Raw genomic sequence first — 19,291 nt, forward strand, 5'->3', positions numbered from 1 at the left:
TACTTTCTTTCAATCCTCATTCACCTCCATATTCAGGTTCAACCCTATCATCTGACTTCTACTTCCTGTTAAAGATGGCTTTGGGTGAATGTGGTACCTCACCCTCTTTCTTTACCATCTCTGTCAGGATTTTTCCTTTTTTTCCCCTTCTCTTTTTATGTTTTGTCACTTCTGGCTTTTGAACTCAGAGACTTGTGCTTGCTTGGCTTTACTTCCTCAGCTTTGCTTGCCTGGCTGGCACTTTACTGCTTGAACCATGCCTCCAGTCCAGCTTTGTGCTGGTTATTCTGGAGATGAAGTTTAGCAAACTCTTCTGCCCAACCTGGCCTTAAACTGTGGAACTCTAGATCTCAACCTCCTGAGTTTCTAGGGTTTATAGGGATAAGCCATTGGCACCTAGCTTTTCATACTTCTTAAATACATTTTATCATAAAAACTATACTTACAAAAGAACAAAGAGTAAACTATATTACGTATTAGTTAAAGGCTAGATTAGCTCATCACAAAGTTATTTTTGGTAAAGAGTTGGAAGCAATATAAGTGCTCATCCCAAAAGAACAGATAACAGAACACAGGAGATACACGTGATGAAAAATTGTGTAGCTATTGGGACAAACACACACACACACACACACACACACACACACACACACACACACACACACACACACACACACACACACACGCACACAAATCCTGTGAGTATATTAAAGGGTATTTACCAAACTAAAAATTGGTTCCTAAGCAGCAAAGAGAGGGAAATGAGAATTTGCAACCACAAAATAAAAGAAGAGCATTGACCATAACTGATAATTTCTTACAAGCTAAGTGTGTATGAAATTTTGCACCTGAGGTCCGGAGAGAATCCCAGGAACACAGTTCTAGGACTTGTTGCTGTGCATCATCTCTGAAATAGTGTGAAATGGAAGAAAAACCCAACCAAGTGTAGGAAATGAACTGGTTCAAGGCATACATATTATGATAGGTTTCATAGGTATTTTGGCATTTATAGGTAGATAGGTACAGATATTGTATAACACAGATTTTCAAAAGGAAACTTAAAGGTAGATAGTTATTTCAGCCAGCTCAGGAAACCCAGAAATGTCTCATCTTAAGCAGAGAGATAACAATGTAAATTATTAATAATTCCACATTCCAGGATCACTATGCCCATCAGCAAATTTTTCCCAATGACATTGCAAAAAATGATGAGGCTTAGGTAGAGTCAATAAACTGGCATTTTTCTCTCTCTAGAATGGTACAGAAAAGCAAATCTGTCCTCTGTCTTCTTGCAAGAAGGAGTGCAAGTATAGTTAAGTGAGTTTCTCCTTGTCTCTGTCTTGCTTCAGTTTTTCAATCTGCAGAGAAAGTTTATGTAACTCTAGGGCCATTTTGGAGTCTCTGGGAGTTGGAAGACACTGTAAGAACTTCCTGCCTGCCAGCACCACATCACGATCTTCAGGGATTTCCTGAGAGAACAAACAAATAAACAAACAAACAAAAACAAGAATGATGATTTCAGAAAGCTTGCAAACTCATAAGCGGCTATGCTTCTTTCAAGACACTTCATGGCAGGAGGAAGACTGGAAGGTGAGCGATAAGCCCAGCCAGGTTGGATCAGTAGGAAACCCATTCATTTGGACTCTAAGTGTTCCCCATGTGTGCTCTGAGGTACCAGATCAAGCAAAGAGGGAGACTAAGCTCAGGGGAATCCCCAAAATATCCAAAGAAACAAGTGGCGTCTATTCTGCTGACCAAGGAGAAATAAAAGTGAGTATATTGGGTATTTGAGGAAATACTGAGCTCCAGGACCAGGACATCTGCTAATAAGTCCCTACAGTACACCCAGCCTGCCCTGCTATAAAACAGGACCATAAGCTTTCTACTACCACAGAAACAGCACAGTGTTTCATGGTGCACGAACTAGTCCCTGTAAACCTGTATTCATGAACCCTAACAGACAATCCCTTCAGGCATATTAGTACTGCTCCTGTTTTTATAAAGCTGATTATCTGTAATGTGTTTTCAGATGTCATGTGACGCAATATTCACTGTGTCTCATTCACCTGTTCACACTTGGGCACAGGAGGGTTCCAAGATTTATTCTCTGAGCAGGAGATCTTCTGTGATCCAACCATCCGATAGCCAGGGTCACACAGGACGGTGATGGTTTCAGGGTTGACGTACTGATCCTTCTCCACAGACAGCTTTCCATTGAGTATCTTTGGTTTTGCACACAGAGCTATCATCAAAACAGATCTTGTGTTAGCCGAGAGATAACTTTTGGTGATGAACAAAGGGTTCATCTGGTCTCTATTGTTTCATTCTCTCTGCAGCTGCCACTACTCCATGATCACTCTGACTATCTTACCACCATCACCACGAACTGGGCTGGTGCTTTCTGGACATGTGCTATCCACACATGCTCTGCATGGTGCAGAGCCACTACTGGGTTCTAGACAGGTCACATGCATTATTTCATGCATGCCTTAGCAAACCTGTGTGGGAAGTACTGTGGACACAGTCATGGTAGCGATATCTCTCTGCTCTAGAAACCTCAGTTCTGTGGAAAAATGAGAGCACTGACAGTAACATAACACATCATGGGGGCAGGCGTCTGATAGCAAAGTCAAATTTCTCATGAGAGGTTCTGGATGCCATCAGAAACCCAGGGTGTTATTTCTTGGATATTTGGAATTAATCCATGACCAACCTGCCTCAGGCTCGAGCAGGAGTCAATGGCAAATGTGCTCTGGTTGGGATTACCATTGGGATCTGGACCACTTCAGAGCAACTCGGCAGCATGCAGGGTTTCCGTTGCCACCAGTAATGGATTACCTTTACACTGAGGAGCCGGAGATGACCAATATGAGAACCTGCAGGACATTGTGGCTGCTCCCACCAGAACATAGCCTTCTTTGCATTCATACTGTACCACAGTGGTGATGGACAGAAATTCACTAATGTCCTTGTAGTGTCCATGCTCAATCTTGGGAGGGGAACTGCAACCTGGTTGAGAATAGAGACTCTTTTTTCTTCTGATGTTTCACTCATATAAATTCACCAGGCCTTCCCCATTATAACACAATATGTGAGATAAGGAACATACTAGGAAAAGATTCATTTTCCAGTTCTGAGATTCCAGGACAGATGGCCTGTGGAGAGGTAGGCCATCATGGGAGGAGGGCATGATGGAGCCAAATGGATCCCCTCATGGCCAGAAAGTGCAAGTGTGGAGCCAGGCATACCTACCACCCCTTGCAGCATGTTCTAGATGACCCTACTTCTGATGGATGATGAAATCATCACCCAATAGCACCACCCAGGGGACGGAGCCTTTAATGCATGGGCCTATGGAAGACAGTTCAACATCAAACTACAGCAAGCTGGGGCTTAGGGAAGACTTTTATTTCTCCCAATATTTCATTGCTCACGAACTAAGATGGCAACATTCACAAAATGGAGGTATGAGATGGCTGAGGGGTAATTGGGCACGCATCTATGAATCTAGGGGAGGCAGAATTGACTCCTTGCCTTCTATAAAACTATTCTTTGATCATTTTAATATTTAAAAATGTGTAAGGATCAATACCCATATACAGAATTATTTCGATGGTTAAAAAGAATATGAATTGAGCTAAGAGATTACTCAGGAAGAGGACAGAGGAGATTAGAGAAAGAAAGGGGATGAATAACTGTGAAAAACATCACAATCGAGACACACGAGAGAAGTCCAAAGAAACTACAAAGACAGATAGGCTCTTGGGTGAGCAGGGACTAGCAGTGATCTTGGGAACAGAATAAAGAAAATTGAAAAATGTTGAAATAGATCATGTGTAACTGTGAAAATGGAAAAAAGAAACCTGTTAGGAACTCTATTTCTTAGAGGGAAACAGATTGAAATACAGTTAAGATGCAACAATGAAATCCTCTCCCTCACCGCCATGACCACCCCATATGCCTGATTTTGAAATATGGATACTGGGTCTAACTGGTGTCATCTTGGCATCTTGGTGGATGAGGGACTTTCCAAAACGTAGAGGTGAGGCTCACCTCCATCCTCTGATGATGGGCATGCCTGAATTCCTAGAGGCAGGAGCAGGGATGTGGACAATAGGTTATGGACCTGCCAGACCTAGACCATGAACTCAGGAGACTCTTGGAACTCCCCAGCTCCCTGTGACCCTGCCCCTTGATCATGACCCTAGTTAGTACTCTTCAGCTGCCATTTTGCACCAGGCCTTGTGTCTCCTGACTCTCCTCAGGTCACCATGGCATCCCACTTCAACTCTCCATTACAGCTGAGCGGCTTTGTTGAGATTGCTTTTCTGCTCTTTCTCTACTACCCTCATGGCTCGGGTTTTCTAACAGTGTTAAGTGTATTTGAGGCTTCAAGTTTTGGGGGGACATGCGTCTGTTCACAGTGGCCAGCTTTCTAATAAAGACTCCCCATTCGACCTCTTCTCTGTATCTCACAATCAAATTCCCATATAACTACAAGCCAAAATTTTTTTTTTGGTCGGTTGTGGGCCTGGGCACTGTCCCTGAGCTCTTCAGCTCAAGGCAAGTGCTTTACCACCTGAGCCACAGTGCCACTTTCGGTTTTCTGGTGGCTAGTTGGAGATAAGAGTCTCATGGGCTTTCCTGCCCAGGCTGGCTTTGAAACTGTGATCCTCAGATCTCAGCCTCCTGAGTAGTCAGGGTTACAGGCATGAGCCACCAGCGCCCGGCTCTAAGCCAACTTTTTTTTCAAAGTTAAAAAAAATGTATGTGTAGCCATTTGTTATTAAATACCAGACAATGCTTTAAGCTTGGACAAGTATAAATTCATGTAATCTCTCAACAACTCCATTTGGCGAACGTGAAAAGAGAAGCCTAGAGAGGTCAAATAGCATACATAAGGCCACACAGCTAGTGAAGGGCTCAAACTCGTTTTCCTTTACACAAGCCACAATCTGACTCCATTAAGAACACTTGCTACCTGGAAGGACCATTAGATGTACATGTCAGCATCTGCAACAGAGGAATCTTAAGGAAACATTAGTGTTGGTTCTACAAATTCACAATGCTGTGTACACCCAGAATCCCAAAGCCTCATTCACTCCTTAAACCAAGACTGCTGTGTGCTTTAGAATCTTCTAGAGAAAAGAATCATGGGGAAATTCTATTCTTAATACTTAAATAATAAAAATGATCAAACTGCAAAAAACCCTTAGATTTATATAACATTTTATGACTTGACAGAGAAATTTGATACTGTAATGCATTTACATTCTTCTTAATTTTCTCTGAATTTCTGCCAACAATTACTATTTCACATTTGCTTTGCAGATAGTAAAAACCAACAATTAGTAAAAAATAAAATGGCACAGGCTAACACATGAAGGGAATTTTAATCCTTTCTGTATATAAATTTGTAAGAAAATGAAACATGGTAATTTATTCTTCCCTATTTAGCAGAGTGGATATGCAGGTATGTAACCAAACATTGTTCTTTCTCAATCATACTCATATACATAAAAGTATTTAAACCTTTTAAAAATGTGTTAAACCTATCCATTACTGAATTAGAAGTTAATAAAGTATTTGTTATACCATTGGTAAAATAACTAGTTCATTAATTGTTAGTAAGTAACTGACAGTAATAAAATGACCTTATGCCTCCTACAAATTAGTGCAAATGACAGCGCGACTATCTCTTTAAATTTCTGATATGGAATGAATGCATTTGCCATTGAGTGGTCTACTCTCTCTTCTCTGCCTTGACTATTGCCCATTCTCAGCTTTTTTGGTGCCCTGGCACTGGAAACTGCCTTACTCACCAAGGAGGCTGGCCGGGCCCAGGAGCGAGGACAGAACTCCAAGGAGGCACAGAGACGCAGAGCTGCTCCCAGGCATAAGAAGCCTCATGGCCAACGATGACTGTGCACCAGCAGAAGCTGAAAGGGCATAGATCCCACCTGAAATACTCGGAGGAAAGACAGTGGATTTGGCGTGGGGTCTTCCAGAGTCAGATGTGAAGCGGTCAGTGGCAGCTGAACCCAGCGGGTGATCAGGTCAAGAGTGACCTCTTAGTCAGGAAGCAGCCCATGGGAACAGAGCAGAACAGTGGTTTCCAGAATCAATCCAATGAAAGGACACTTGACAGTCCCACTTCAGCATCAAACCCCGATGTCAGGAGTAAAAACCACGTGGAGCTCTGGGGGTGTTTGCAATGTAGCACTCATCTCTTCACTGCAAGAGTGGGACTTTCAAGAAACAGAAACAATGCATTGGTGTCTGACAAAACAAGCGTGGGGGTGGAGGGACACCCAGAAAGCAAATCTTAAGTGCAGTAAAGCTGTGTCTAGGTTCTGTTGAGGTCTGGGTATTACAATGAAAGAGAAAGTCCTTCGGAGAAGGATTTCCTACTCAATCAATGCTCTGACTTAGCTGTGATCTGAGGAATGAGGTTTGAAGCCAGCCTGGGCAGGAAAGTCCATGAGACTCTTATCTCCAATTAACCACCAAAAAGCCAGAAGTAGACCTAGGGCTCAAGGTGGTAGACTCCAGCCTTAAGCAAAAGAGCTCAGGGACAGCGTCCAGGCCCTGAGTTCAAACCCCATGACTAACAACAAGAACAAAAAAGATGCAAAAGATTGTAGAAATTTTCAAACCTTGTGGGGAAGGAAAAAAAATACATCTGTATGTATTTTTTTTTGAAAGCTCTCATGAAAAACGGACTGACTTTTCAAAACTGCTCAGTCAATACAGGAAAGGAATCGCCTTGTTATTCCTGACTTGGCAAGTCATCTAATGAACTACATGTTGGTGCCACTGTCATCTGCTGAGAGAGGAAGTGGTGGTACTCGAAGTCCTGGGAGGTACGGGTCAGAGTGCATGGGCCCAATGAAGAGGAAGAATCTGTAGAACTAAAAATATCCGCTTGGTGTCCAATCAGCCAAAAGGGCAGTCTAGCCCTGTGGTATATCTCTGACAAAAGCAGTGAGAGGCAGTAGTGGAAGTGCATCATTGTTATGTTTCATGGGAAGTGATACCGAAAACCATGTTGATGTTTACTAAAAGAAGATGAATTTGAGGAAGTTACCTGGAACCAACCTTCCCACCCAGATCAGCTGCAAAACAAAGGTCATAGGAGTTCAAAACACAAAGTGCTTAGCTGCCAGAAACAACCGGGATCCTTATGATGTGCTATTGGCTTTAGTACGGTCAAATTTCAACCTTCTGGGGCAGAAAGGAAGCAGAAAGTCATCATGAACATGTTGAGCTTGGTAAAGCAAATCCAAAATACAAATCCAAGTCCCTGAATATTGAGAAGAAATAATTCAAAACTTAGCTACAGTGCTATCTTTAATTACTCCTTCAAAAACAGTATTTTCTTCCCACAAATCTCAGGAAAAACATCAAGAACAACGGAATGAGTGAATATCAACATTAATTCAGCTCATTCATCCTGTCATGTATGGCTGACTGTGGAACATTTTTGCTCTATTAGAGTGAAAACATCACAAATAGCTAGAGGTAGTTTTCCCCAATGTTAGCAGCCCTAAGCTCCTCAGGGCTAAAGGCCAGGTGTTCAAACAGAAACTTGCAACTCTAAGTTCTGAGAACTAGAGACTTGTGACTCTAAGCTTTCAAAGCTAGAGGCTTTTGGCTCTAGATGATGTTCAGGTCAGAGGATGCCTCAAGCCCCAAAGTCTGTGTCCCCTGCACCTGACCACTAAGGCAAAACTCTCCTTGTCTGGATGTTGGAATGCTTGGATGCTGACCTTTGGATCTGAAAGTGTGGAATTTTTCCAGTGATCCTGACTCAGGGTCTCAGCTGTTAATCTCTTCTCTTCTGGAGCCTTCTCTATTCACTTCCTTTTATCTCTTGAGTACTTCCTTAGTTTTTCCTAGTATTGGCAGGCTCGGTTCCCAGTCACCCCCTCCTCCCCAAGAGCTTGTAGCCCCAGGAGTCTCAGTGGCTTATAGGGCTCAGGAGCTACCTCCTGCTGCTTTTAGCTTCTTTAGCCAGGTGACTCTGAAAGCTCAGGGCTTCTTCTACTCAGCCCCCCACTCTACTTGGGATAAAGACATAACTAGACAAACAAAACCACTCAGGAGAAGCATGTATTGGCCTAATGCAAACATAACACTCGAGCTGGGAAGAGGAAAGAAAGCACACAGGAGAAGCCTTTTGGACTAACACAATGAGAGAAATAGCTCTCTTCTTTAACTGAAAAAGTGTGCTGCCCTCTTGTGCTTGCATTGTGATTCCACTCATCAGAGCCGTGGGTCTGGGCTTGTCTTCCATTTCCACCAATCACAACACCCACTTGTAAGGCCTATGAAGTAGGTAGGTTTCTTTAGGTAGCCAGTGAAGAAAACACCACGCACTATTCAGGCAGGAAAAGAAGTTTATGTACCAAACTACTGCCTCTCACCGTGCATGGTGCAGAGGCCAAAAGGTGTAGCCACATTGGATCTGGGTGTGACCTCAGGGCCTGAGACCCTCCTATGGTCAGATGCGAGGCATGTGACCAGAGGTGGCCCAGGATGTAACCTAGCAGGAGGGGGAGGTGACTGCTTCCAGATGTGCCAGTTGCCTAGGTAACACATCGTGGGTGGAAACTTAGCCAAGAGGTAGGGAGGTGTCTGCTCTGCCTTCCCAGGGTGGACCTCATACCACTTCTGTGTTTATTATTTTTTGCACCACTATGACAGATTATGTGACAGAAACAACTTTATGGAGGATAGATATATTTCGGTTCATGGTTTCAGTTCGCGGTTGGTTGCTTGCCTCCATGTTTCTCAGCCCCTTTTGAGGAGCACTTCATGGCTGAGGAAACCAAGAAGTTACTCACTTCCTGGTGAATGGAAACAGAGAAAGAGAAAGAAGATCAGGGATCAAGGGTAACTTTCAGAGCATGCCTGAAAGGACTCACATTTTCCAGTGAGATTCCCACCTCCCGATGTTTATCATCTCCCAAAGAGCACCAGCAATTTGGAACTAAGGATTGCACCAAGGGAGAGCTCACATTCAGACCCTAACAGCCAATCGCAAGCCTGGCATCGCACCAATCACACAGGCTTTTTCCCCCCTGAATCACTGGGAAGGCTCCTCCACCCCTTTTCAGAGTGAGAGATCTTTACTAGGTGGGCAGAATCATAGAGAGTTCACAAAGGCTTGAGGCTTGTCTTGCCTGGAGTGGGAATCTTCCAAAGTGAGTATAAGTTGCCTAGAGTAATTGTGACTGAAACAAAGCCTCTGGAAGCTGGAGTTAGGACTTCAGCAGAAGCTGTGGTTGAAATACTCCCAGTTCTCTCACAGTTGCTATAAAGCTTGACAGTGTGCTCTCAGAGTTACTCTAGTGTCTAACAAGTTTCCAAAGAAGAGGCTGCTTATAGACAATCTCCCCGGCACCCCACCTTCAAGGCAGCCAGACAGAAAAGAAGGTTCTATCACCTGCAAGTCAAATAGCCCAGTGGCTGCTTATTTAAAGGAAAACAATTGAAATGTGCTTGCAATAAAGACCTGTCATGGAATTAACATTCTGAGCAGATGCCACTGGGGATTACAGTCCTTCTGATCTGACTCAATTCTATTTGGAGCTCACTTTATTCATAACCATGTTCATATTCATCTTCCTGAGTATCAACAGACTTCATTTTTATAGCTGTGTTTCCCATGGTTATAGATGGACCATGCTACTTGCAATAAAGTATAATTTGTGGATTTTCCCTTTTATGGATTATATTTTTACTGTTAAGTCTAAAAAATTTTGCCTATCCATATCTTACATCTCACGATTTTCTTCTTTTCTTTTCTTGTACTTTCTTTTCCTCATTATATCCCTCCTTCTCCTCCTCTTCTTTCTCCTCCTTTTTTCTCCCTCTTCCTCCTCCTCTTCCTTCTGCTACTTCTGTTTCTTCTTTGACTGCTCTACAGGTTATCCAAATGTTGAAATTCATATATAAGCTTTCAAGTAGTTATTATGACTACAGTCAATCATGGACAGGTGTGTGTGTGTGTGTGTGTGTGTGTGTGTGTATGTGTGTGTGTGTGTGTGTGTGTATGTTAATAATGAATAGATAAAAGTATCCACAGAAAAATAAACTGTAAAAAAGCACCAAAAGGAAAGTTTAGAACTCAAAAATTTTTCTTTTCTGTACTAGGTAAAGTTAATGAGCCAACAGAAGGAGCCAAAACAACATGAATGAAACTTCTGTCCCCTGTAATTAGTGATATTTAGCCTTTTGCATATCACACATGATTGTAAAAAGACAAAATGTGGCAGCCAGTATAAATGAATTCTGTCATGAGAAAACTATTTGATGGGTGCTTGGATATTATGAATAATGAGAAAGCCTGGCATTTTCCTCCCCAAACCACAAAGGATCCACTTGGTGGAGGGAGGAGGGAGGACAGTACTGGAAATTAAAGTCAGAACCTTGTACTTGCTAGACAAGTGCTCTGCCACTGGAGCCACATTCCAGGTCCTTTTGCTTTTAGTTTGTTTTTCAAATAGGGTCTCATGCTTTTGCCTGGGCTGGCCTAGGACTCTGATCTTCCTGGGTATTCTGCCCCCTAATTAGCTGGCTTATAGACAAGTATCACCACCAAACATAACCTTTATTTAATTTTTATTCGAGCATATTATGCATACAGAAAAGCAAAAGCTTGGGCTTGAACTTAGGACCTGGATACTGTCACTGAGCTTTTTTGCTCAAGGCTAGTGCTCTACAACTTGCACCATAGCTCCACTGCTGGCTTTTTGCTGGTTAATGGAATATTAATATGAATATCCTGCGTGGGCAGGCTTTAAAACACCATCCTCAAGTCTCAGCCTTCTAAGTAGCTAAGATTATAGATAGGCATGAGCCACCAGTGCCCTACTATTACAGTTTGTATTTCTATTTGTTAATACTTTCTTTATGCTCTGAAGTATCTATTTTGGAGAAAAGTTTATGTGCTGCTGAGAAGACTGTGTATTCTATGGCTGATGGCAGAATATTCTGTAAAAATTTGTTTTCTGTTTTTGATCTGTAATGTCATTTAATCCTTAAATTTACTGACTTGTCTTTTGTGGAAAGTGGGGTATTCAAGTTACCACAAATACTGTTTTGGGATCTATCTGTGCTTTGGTGTCCAGTAGTGTTTTTGAAGCTGGGTACACTGATGTTTTGTGTGTATGTTAAAAATGTTCATATCCTCTTGTTGAATTGTTTCCTTTATCGCTATGAAGTGATTTTCTTCATCCTTCTCAGTGCTCTAAGTATTTTTTTAAATAAAAATATAGTGGACTCCTGCATGATTTGGGCTTCATTTGCTTGAAAAACCTTTTTCTATCCTTTTACAGTGAACCTGAGTTTGTCTTATGGTGATCACATGAGATGGAAGGGTTGGGAATAAGGAAGTGGCTGATGTTGATCTTTCCACTCATTTCTCCATTAGAGTTCCTTCTCTGGGACTAAACTGAGCCTGACAGACAAAAAGGATAAACCTCTTTCACAGAAGGCAACAGTCAGGATGTGGTATGAATCAAAGAGGTAGTGTGTACAGGAATTCAGAGAAATGGGCTTCCCTCTTATGTCACAACTGGGCAGGCTGAGGGGTGAGCGGGTGACATTTAATTTGACTTCTGAGATCTGAATCACGTGCATACGTGGAACTGTAGAGAAAAGGCAATCCAGGAGTACATTGGTGTGAACCTGAGTGCACACTTCTAACATTTACACAGTAAGCAGTAGTAGTAATTTTGGTCATCTTTTGGGACCTTCCCTCACTGGGGTCTGAAATGACCACAAAGACAAAATAGCTTTGATACGTGAACGTTTTACTACGGTGAATATTGGCATCCCAGATAGAGTGGTGCTGTTAAACTGAAGTAATCCAGATTAAATATAAGGCGACCAGTCAGCCAGGCAGCCTTTTTCTTCCTCATCTGAGAAAAATCACATTGGTGGCCCTAGAATTGGTTGTCTTGCCTTGTCTCTCTGTAGTTCCAGGAACTCCACCTCCAGAGACAGCTTATACATCTCCAGGGCCATTTTCACCTCCTCTGCACTTGCGAGGCACTGCATGAGTTTTCTGCCCTCTAGCACTTGCTCACAGCCTTCAGGAACATCCTGAAAGAGATGTTGGGGTGGGGGGAGGGTGACAAGAAGGCCCCACTGACCATCCAGAGAGAGAGAACAGTAGGATCTATAGTCTAGAAAAAGCACGGTTAGGAATAAGTTCTTCCCAGGCTCAGAGGATTCTAAGAGGCTGAGTTTTTGCTGTTCTCCAGTAAGAAAAGAAAAATTTACTGCTTGTGGTGACTGAGGAATAAATCCCAACAGATGTTTTTTTCAGATCACTGTCTAGAGGAGAGCTTTCTGGGAAATACTGTGTTTAGGGCTTGGCAGCAGTGAACTTTCTTGAGTCGTATACCACTTACCCACTCACACTTGGGCAGCTCTGGGTACCAGGTTCCATTCTCTGAGCAAGTAATATTTTGTGGACCCACCACTGAAAAGCCAGAGTCACAGTGGACAGTGAAATTTTCCATCGCGACATAGTGAGCCTTATCCATAGACAGCTTTCCATTTTCGATCTCTGGTTTTAGGCACAGAGCTGGAGGAAATATATATTTATGCAATGTTAAAGGATAAGGAAAACATGATACTTGACTCAGTAGGAATGCTATATTAAAGCAAGACTAATCATTTACTTCATTTTTGTGAAAATAGCATTGCCAAGTCTTTGTTATTTATTAATATATACATAATTTATTAGTATGTGTTATTAGCTATCAGATTTGGGGATTTGTGCTTTATGTGACTATCATATGTTTAAGTCTCACAATAGGCATATGAAGCGAGTGCTGCTATTACTACTATTTTACCTGTGAGAAAGTTGAAGTAGAGAGAGGGCAATGAAGGTTTTCAATAAAGGGATGGAGTGTAAATAAACATAGATGGCAACTATCCTTCACGCCATGATGATCACGTCTCTAGCTTTCAAATTTCACTTGCTCTTTCTTATTTTCCTATGTTCAGTGGAGACAGTGGCAAATAGATAATGACTTTATTAACGTAACATTGGTGTGTGTGGATGCAATCCTAGATGTGTGTGAAAGCTAGAACCACTTGCGTCTCCTCCTGTCAGAAACACCTGTCTGTGATATTTAGAATTGCTGGAGAGACCTTGAGACCTGACCTGAACACCAGAACAACTTTCTTCAAGGATGCTGTTACAGACCTACAGATCCATGCATCAAAGTTGATGCTTGTAGAATAGTTCTGGAAATAAATGCAAGAAACTGAAGGAGGTTGAATTTTGCAATGAGGAGAAAGACACAAAGGGGAGGAGCAGGCGTATGCCTGTTGTATTTTTTTTTGCATGAAATAATATCTGCCTATATTTGAAGTAAATGAAATTAAATGGTTCCGTGCTGTTTCTGCAGGGAAGAACTTTGCCCTTCACCCTCTCCTGACAAGTTCTTCTGCTTGCTCACAGGCCGAGAAGGGAGGGGAGTTACCTTTACAAAGAGGGGCTGCTGGTGTCCACTGGGAAGAGCTGCAGGAGAGTTTTGCTGGTCCCACCAGTGTGTATCCTTCATCACATCCATAGAGAACCTCATATTTAAAGATATTGTAGGAACTAACCCGTGTGTGGTGTCCATGTGCAATGCTAGGGGGGAAATTGCAACCTTGATAACGAGACGGGGGAAACAAGAGAGAGAGGTGGTGAGATTGTGGAAGATGGTGAATAATCACATCCTCCAAAGGAGTCATTTTTGTCCTTCTGTCTTCTCTGCTGTAAGATTTCCAGATCAAACCCTCACACTGGGGTCAGCCTTTTGCAAGTCTCAGGCTGTGGGATGGTAGAAAGTCTGGAGACACAAAGACTTAAGCCTTCTTTCATCCCATTGGCAAGTTCCTTCAACTTTATCTCCTTTAGGAACCATTTGTGCAGGAAGGAAGATTCAGCCCTAAATCACAACGAGTGATGCCCTCCGGCAGCCTCAAATGAAATACAGAGATGTTCAGTCAGTCTAGAAATCTCCGAGTCTTTTCTCCCTACTCGTAACTTTTCATACATCTCCACTAAGAAAATGCCACACTTGAAATATTTTACAAGAGTGCTTGCACATGGGAACCAGGTACGGAGCTGCCCCCGGAAATGGAAGGTTATCAGGGTCCATGAACAACACATGAGGAAGTTAAAGAAAATAGGTCAGAGGCAATTTCAGAAAATGCCCGTGACAGTACCATAACAATGGAAGATTCCCTCCCATGCTGAAACCAAGTAACAATTGTTTCAGGAATCTTAGAACATTTAGAAAACCCTTTTCTCCAAAGGAGGATATTCTTAGGGAAGGAGAGCAAGGGCACAATGCCTGTGTGTCTCTGATCATATGAAATAATATTAAAATGAACTCCACAAAATGGAAATTAGGGTATTTTTTTCTTTGCTGCTATTTTTGTTTTCTTTTCCTTTTTGCCTTGTTTGTTCATTTATCTGTCTTCGGGAGGGTGAAGGAGGGCACAGACATGGAGGAAAAAAGGGTGGACAAATACAGCAGTGGTGCTCACTAGACCCTATGTTGACAATGAACTATCCAACTTGTGGGTGAGGACAGGAGGGAAAAACTGGGAGAGAGTGAGGGAAGGGATGACATTTTCCAAAAAGAAATGCACTCATCACCTCACTTTTGCCATTCTAATTCCTCTGTATGTCACCTTTATAATAATAATAAAAATTACAAAAAAGAAATCCTTTTTCTGCCCTTTCTCAAGGATACTTCACTTTTCATAATTGATATCTTCCTATAGGAGTTGTCTGTATAGACTAATCAGCACAGCTAGCCACTGATAAGTATGTCATGCGTATCCCACTCCATGACCTGTGTTCACACCAGCTTTCTGCCCTACAGCTCTCTGGTACACTTCTTTCTCCGTGGGCTGCTCAAGTCCCACTTGCCATGCAGAGCCTCCTCTCGCTTCCCCAGAAAATGGCCATTTATTTCTCTGATTTCCCATTGCAGTTACCTATGCCACATTTCCTAAGATCATACTACAGTCCAGATACTACACACAAAATCTGTGTTATCACGTATGTATTTTAAAATGTATAGAATATATTTACGTTTGTATTTTACTTTTCAATTCATAGCACACATAGCATATCATATGTATTTAAATAAATAGTAAGTAGCCTTTGTATTCGCTGGCACACACTGTATATGTGTATAAATGTACACAATGTGTTCATAATCTAGACAACATAGGCATTTTCTCATCCAGCCATCACAGTATCATTTGAGATTGCATCTTTCCCACCTTTCCTAGGAGAAAACATATTCCTAGAGAGATTTAGTTTCTCACTCCAGCTGAAGCAACTATTGAGTGGCAAAGACAGAGTGAAAGGTTTAATTTACCCTGTTCTCTGCAGCTTCTGTCTAAAAGTTTCCAGCTAATATTTGACAACTATATTATCTATAGTTGAACATTTTTCTGTTTGGAGAGCAGGGAGTATATGTCAACCATCTTTGTACCTTTGCTGTTGATACTATGGTGCCAAAATAAACATTCACCTACATATAAGTCTGGGGCTTATGAATGGAATTTCTTAAACATCGAATGAAATATAGTCATTAAGAAAAGATCTTTTAAGCCGGGCGTGGTGACTCACACCTGTAATCCTAGCTCAGGAGGCTGAGATCTAAGGATCACAGCTCAAGCCAGCCTGATCAAGAAAGTCTGTGAGACTCTTCTCTCCAATAAACCACTCAGAAAACCGGAAGTGGCACTATGGCCCAAGTGGTAGAGCACTAGCCTTGAGCTGAAGAGCTGAGGGACAGAGCCCAGGCCCAGAGTTCAAGCCTTAAGACTGCCAAAAAAAAAAAGAAAGAAAAAAAGAAAAGACCTCTTTACTATGCTGTTTGATTTTTTTGGTATAGTATATTGCAATATAGTCCAGGTTGGATTACTGTGCTCTAGGCTGGCCTCCACATCATGATCTTTCTGTCTCGACACAAGAGTGCTGAGATTATAGATATGTGCTACCACATCAGACTTGAAAAATATTTTTTATGAATGAATTCAGCAAGTATTTCTGTAATTTATCCTCAGAAGGCTGTCCAGCAGACAACGGACAATATCCTGGCCATACTCTTCCATTTAAAATTAAAGCAGTTACTTATATCTGCATCTATAAATAGCCCTAGTATAGTTGGTCTCACAGATCTTCACAAAGCCTTTTAGTGCTTAATGGTTAAGGGCAATTATTCTCTAAATTACGTACCTCATATCATAATTACTTAATGATTTTAGTTTATAGAGTGATTTGTAATTTTGCTCTAGCAAATTTATTTGTTGTGTATAATAACATAAAATTGTTTTTGTTGATGGCAAATATGTTCTAGTCAATCATTAGTCATAAAATAGAAAAAAGCAAAGCCTATAGAAGATTAACTTTTTGGCATTTAGGAATATTCATTGACATGCCAACCTTAACACAGAAATTTTTTTGTAAGATAAGTCCCTCAAGTGTTTGAAATATTTAGCTTTCTGAACAATAATAACCTATAAAGAGCTAAAATTTTTGCAAATATATTTTTCATAATGCACATACTTCCTTGTACTTCAAAATTGTACTGAATGGTAATCATTTGTGTAGCTAAAATTTAAGCATGAATTCTTCTCCATACCTTGGATTTAAACCACAAACCAATCCTCATAGCTTCTACTCACCACACAGGACTGCTGGACACCAGAGCACAGACAGGAGCCCGAGGAACCACGGTGCTTGGAAAATTCCCTGAAATTTGCAAGCCATGATGCTGAATCTCAGGAAGCACTTGGAGATTTTTCAGTCACCCTGAGTCAGGCGAAAGTTGTGTCACTGGAAGATTGATGCCAGGGTCAAGGAACTAGGTTTTTGAGTCACTGATGGGGAGGGGCAGAATTCAACAGACCTGGTACAGGACAGAATGTAACCTGGATCATCCAATAAAGTTCCAAACTGAGGGGTGAGGGCGGGGAGTGCTCTCTGGAATTCTGTGGCTATTTACAGTCATAATCCTAACACTTTCTCATGGGTTTCTCCCCCTGGTGACAGGAGCCCCTGTTGGATTTTTGTCCCTATTTCTATCCCAATCTGTACAGCAGGTTTTGCTGGGAGCCTCAGCTAAGAGGCCTGTTCCATGCCACCATGTTCCAGAGGTGTCAGGTCTTCAGTAACTGGTGAGAATTCCCAGTGGGAAAGTGGAAGAAACAGTAATCTATGATTTTCTTCCTGGAGCCTAATTGTCTCTAAAAGCACACCAGTCTAGCCTTGTGAAGACAGAAAAATACAGTCCAAACAGTTGTCCCTTCAATATTTATATTTTCTTGATGTATCTATGACCCTAAATTAATTAATACTGGCGTTATACAACTTGGGAAGTAGAGGTGTGGTTACAATATGGATAAAGTACACAGGGAAAATGAAAACGAAGAAAGATCAAGACAACCTGAAGAAAGTTCCATGGGGCTGAATGAGAGTGAAGGTCCTTCTGTCCTAACATTCTCTGGAGGGGGCAGGTGGGTGGAAAGAACAGCAACAACAACAACAACAACAAACACATTAACAGATGAGCTGTAGATCGGAGTTGAATAGGAACAACATGGGCTGAAGTCAGTACGCCAACAGCCACTGAGGTCCCCTGTTCATATTCTTTACTTTAGCTCCATGAAAGGACGGAGAAGTTTTCAAGCTGCCTCTCATGGTTTGCCACTTGGGTCCGCTGTACACAGTGGTTACTGCAAGATATACAGAAAATCACCCGAAGACAAAGATGAACAGAAAACATACAGAATGACTTTTTTTTATTGTAAAGATGCTGTACAGAGGGGTTACATTGACATAAGTAAGGCAATGAGAACATTACTTGTAGATCATTGTTACCTTTCCCTTGTTGTTGACCCACTATCCCTTCCATCCCTCACCTCCCATATTCCTCTCCCCCTCCCCCTGAATTTGTAAAGTCCCTTTCCAGTATACTGTCCTGTGGGTATCATCGTTGCAATGGGTCATCCTGTGTCCTTGTTTCACTGTTTTGTTATTCCCCTTTCCCCTCTCCAGATTAGACAAATAAGATGCAGGGTACCAACATCAAGTACAGTGACAACAGGGGATATCCCACAGGGAGAAGAACATACAAAGGAAACAAAAAAAAATCCCATAGTACATTTAAAACAACAACCGCAAGGACAGACCTCTTGTGTCCATATCTTGGGGTTCATTTCACTTAGCAAAAATATGGAACGCTTCATGAATTTGCGTGTCATCCTTGCTTAGGGGCCATGCGAATCTTCTCTGTATCGTTCCAATTTTAGTATATGTGCTCTGAAGCGAGCACCAGAATGACTTTTGCCACCAAACTGCGCTGGTGCGGAGGGCAAGAGAGGTTAACAAGCAAGTGCTTAGCTCTCCAAAATAAAAGAGGAACTTTCTTTACCAGCAAATGAACGAACCCCAGGAATATTGATGACAGTGATTAAATTTCAACCTTTCTACTGAGAAAGGAAAGCAAATAAATCTACCATGTGGTTGCTTCATTCTATAAACAGGAACCAAGATAAAGGACAGCATCTACTATTACTTAATGTCACTTTTAAGCACAGATTCTTCTTATTCATTGTATTCCAAACGTTTACAAGAATTGCTGCATTTCTTTTAACATGTAAGTTTATTTCAGATGTAACTGTAATGTGTTCAAATTGACAAGGTTAATTCTCACCTGCACCATACAAACTCAACCATGTAAATAGTTGTAAAGTTATTTCCTCCACAACCCCAGGGAGATTTTCTTGGCTATCACCATACAGCATGGTTTTCCAAGAGTTCTCTTTTTGGAGGACAGTTTGGACGGCTTGGCAATCTAGAAAAACTCCCTTTCCCAAATTAAAACTAATTTTTCCAAATTATACATGGCATAGACGTCACTATCGATTTTCTTTAGAACCTACATGCAAATACCATAGAGTCTAATTTTAACTGGTAGAGCCTCACAGCTATAGATGATATATCCTGAAAATCATGATGGGTACAACCTGTTAATAGATCTACTGTTATAACTCAAAGGTAGCTTTTTAAAAAAATCATTTACCAAAGAAACAAAAACAAAAAACAACTTAGCTGGGTGCCAGTGGCTCACACCTGGAATCCTAGCTACTTAGCAGGTTGAGATCTGAGGAGTGCCATTTGAAGCCAGCCAGAACAGAAATGTTTGTGGGACTTTTTTTTTTCTTTTTGGTCATGGAGCCTGAACTCTGGCCC

The 19,291-nt window shown here is 41.6% G+C and overlaps 2 protein-coding genes and 1 non-coding gene across 4 annotated transcripts; all 3 read right to left on the reverse strand.

The window, feature by feature from the left end:
• Positions 1-982: 982 nt before the first annotated feature.
• LOC138841101 (C4b-binding protein alpha chain-like) lies at positions 983-6,807 on the reverse strand. 2 transcript variants are annotated; one of them, XM_070041612.1, is made up of 5 exons: positions 6,728-6,807; positions 5,823-6,248; positions 2,839-3,009; positions 2,067-2,242; positions 983-1,469 (listed from the first exon to the last, which is right to left on the reverse strand). In XM_070041612.1, the coding sequence occupies exons 2-5, from the start codon at positions 5,908-5,910 to the stop codon at positions 1,314-1,316; spliced, it is 591 nt and encodes a 196-aa protein (XP_069897713.1). In that variant the 5' UTR covers positions 5,911-6,248; positions 6,728-6,807; the 3' UTR covers positions 983-1,313. The 2 variants fall into 2 exon arrangements, with proteins under 2 accessions (XP_069897713.1, XP_069897714.1); XM_070041613.1 differs by having other exon boundaries at positions 5,823-5,939; positions 6,728-6,802.
• A 4,995-nt stretch (positions 6,808-11,802) lies between these two features.
• Positions 11,803-16,972, reverse strand: LOC138841100 (apolipoprotein R-like). The gene is made up of 4 exons (XM_070041610.1): positions 16,723-16,972; positions 13,506-13,676; positions 12,423-12,598; positions 11,803-12,111 (listed from the first exon to the last, which is right to left on the reverse strand). The coding sequence occupies exons 1-4, from the start codon at positions 16,805-16,807 to the stop codon at positions 11,938-11,940; spliced, it is 606 nt and encodes a 201-aa protein (XP_069897711.1). The 5' UTR covers positions 16,808-16,972; the 3' UTR covers positions 11,803-11,937.
• Positions 16,973-18,265: 1,293 nt separating this feature from the next.
• Positions 18,266-18,371, reverse strand: LOC138841254 (U6 spliceosomal RNA). Its single transcript, XR_011376365.1, has one exon. It is a non-coding gene; the product is annotated as a U6 spliceosomal RNA (small nuclear RNA).
• Between the last annotated feature and the right edge of the window lie 920 nt (positions 18,372-19,291).

The sequence above is a fragment of the Dipodomys merriami genome, unplaced genomic scaffold (genome assembly GCF_024711535.1).
Source record: "Dipodomys merriami isolate MVZ:Mamm:240054 unplaced genomic scaffold, mDipMer1.0.p SCAF_31, whole genome shotgun sequence".
In the NCBI taxonomy this organism is placed as follows: domain Eukaryota; kingdom Metazoa; phylum Chordata; class Mammalia; order Rodentia; family Heteromyidae; genus Dipodomys; species Dipodomys merriami.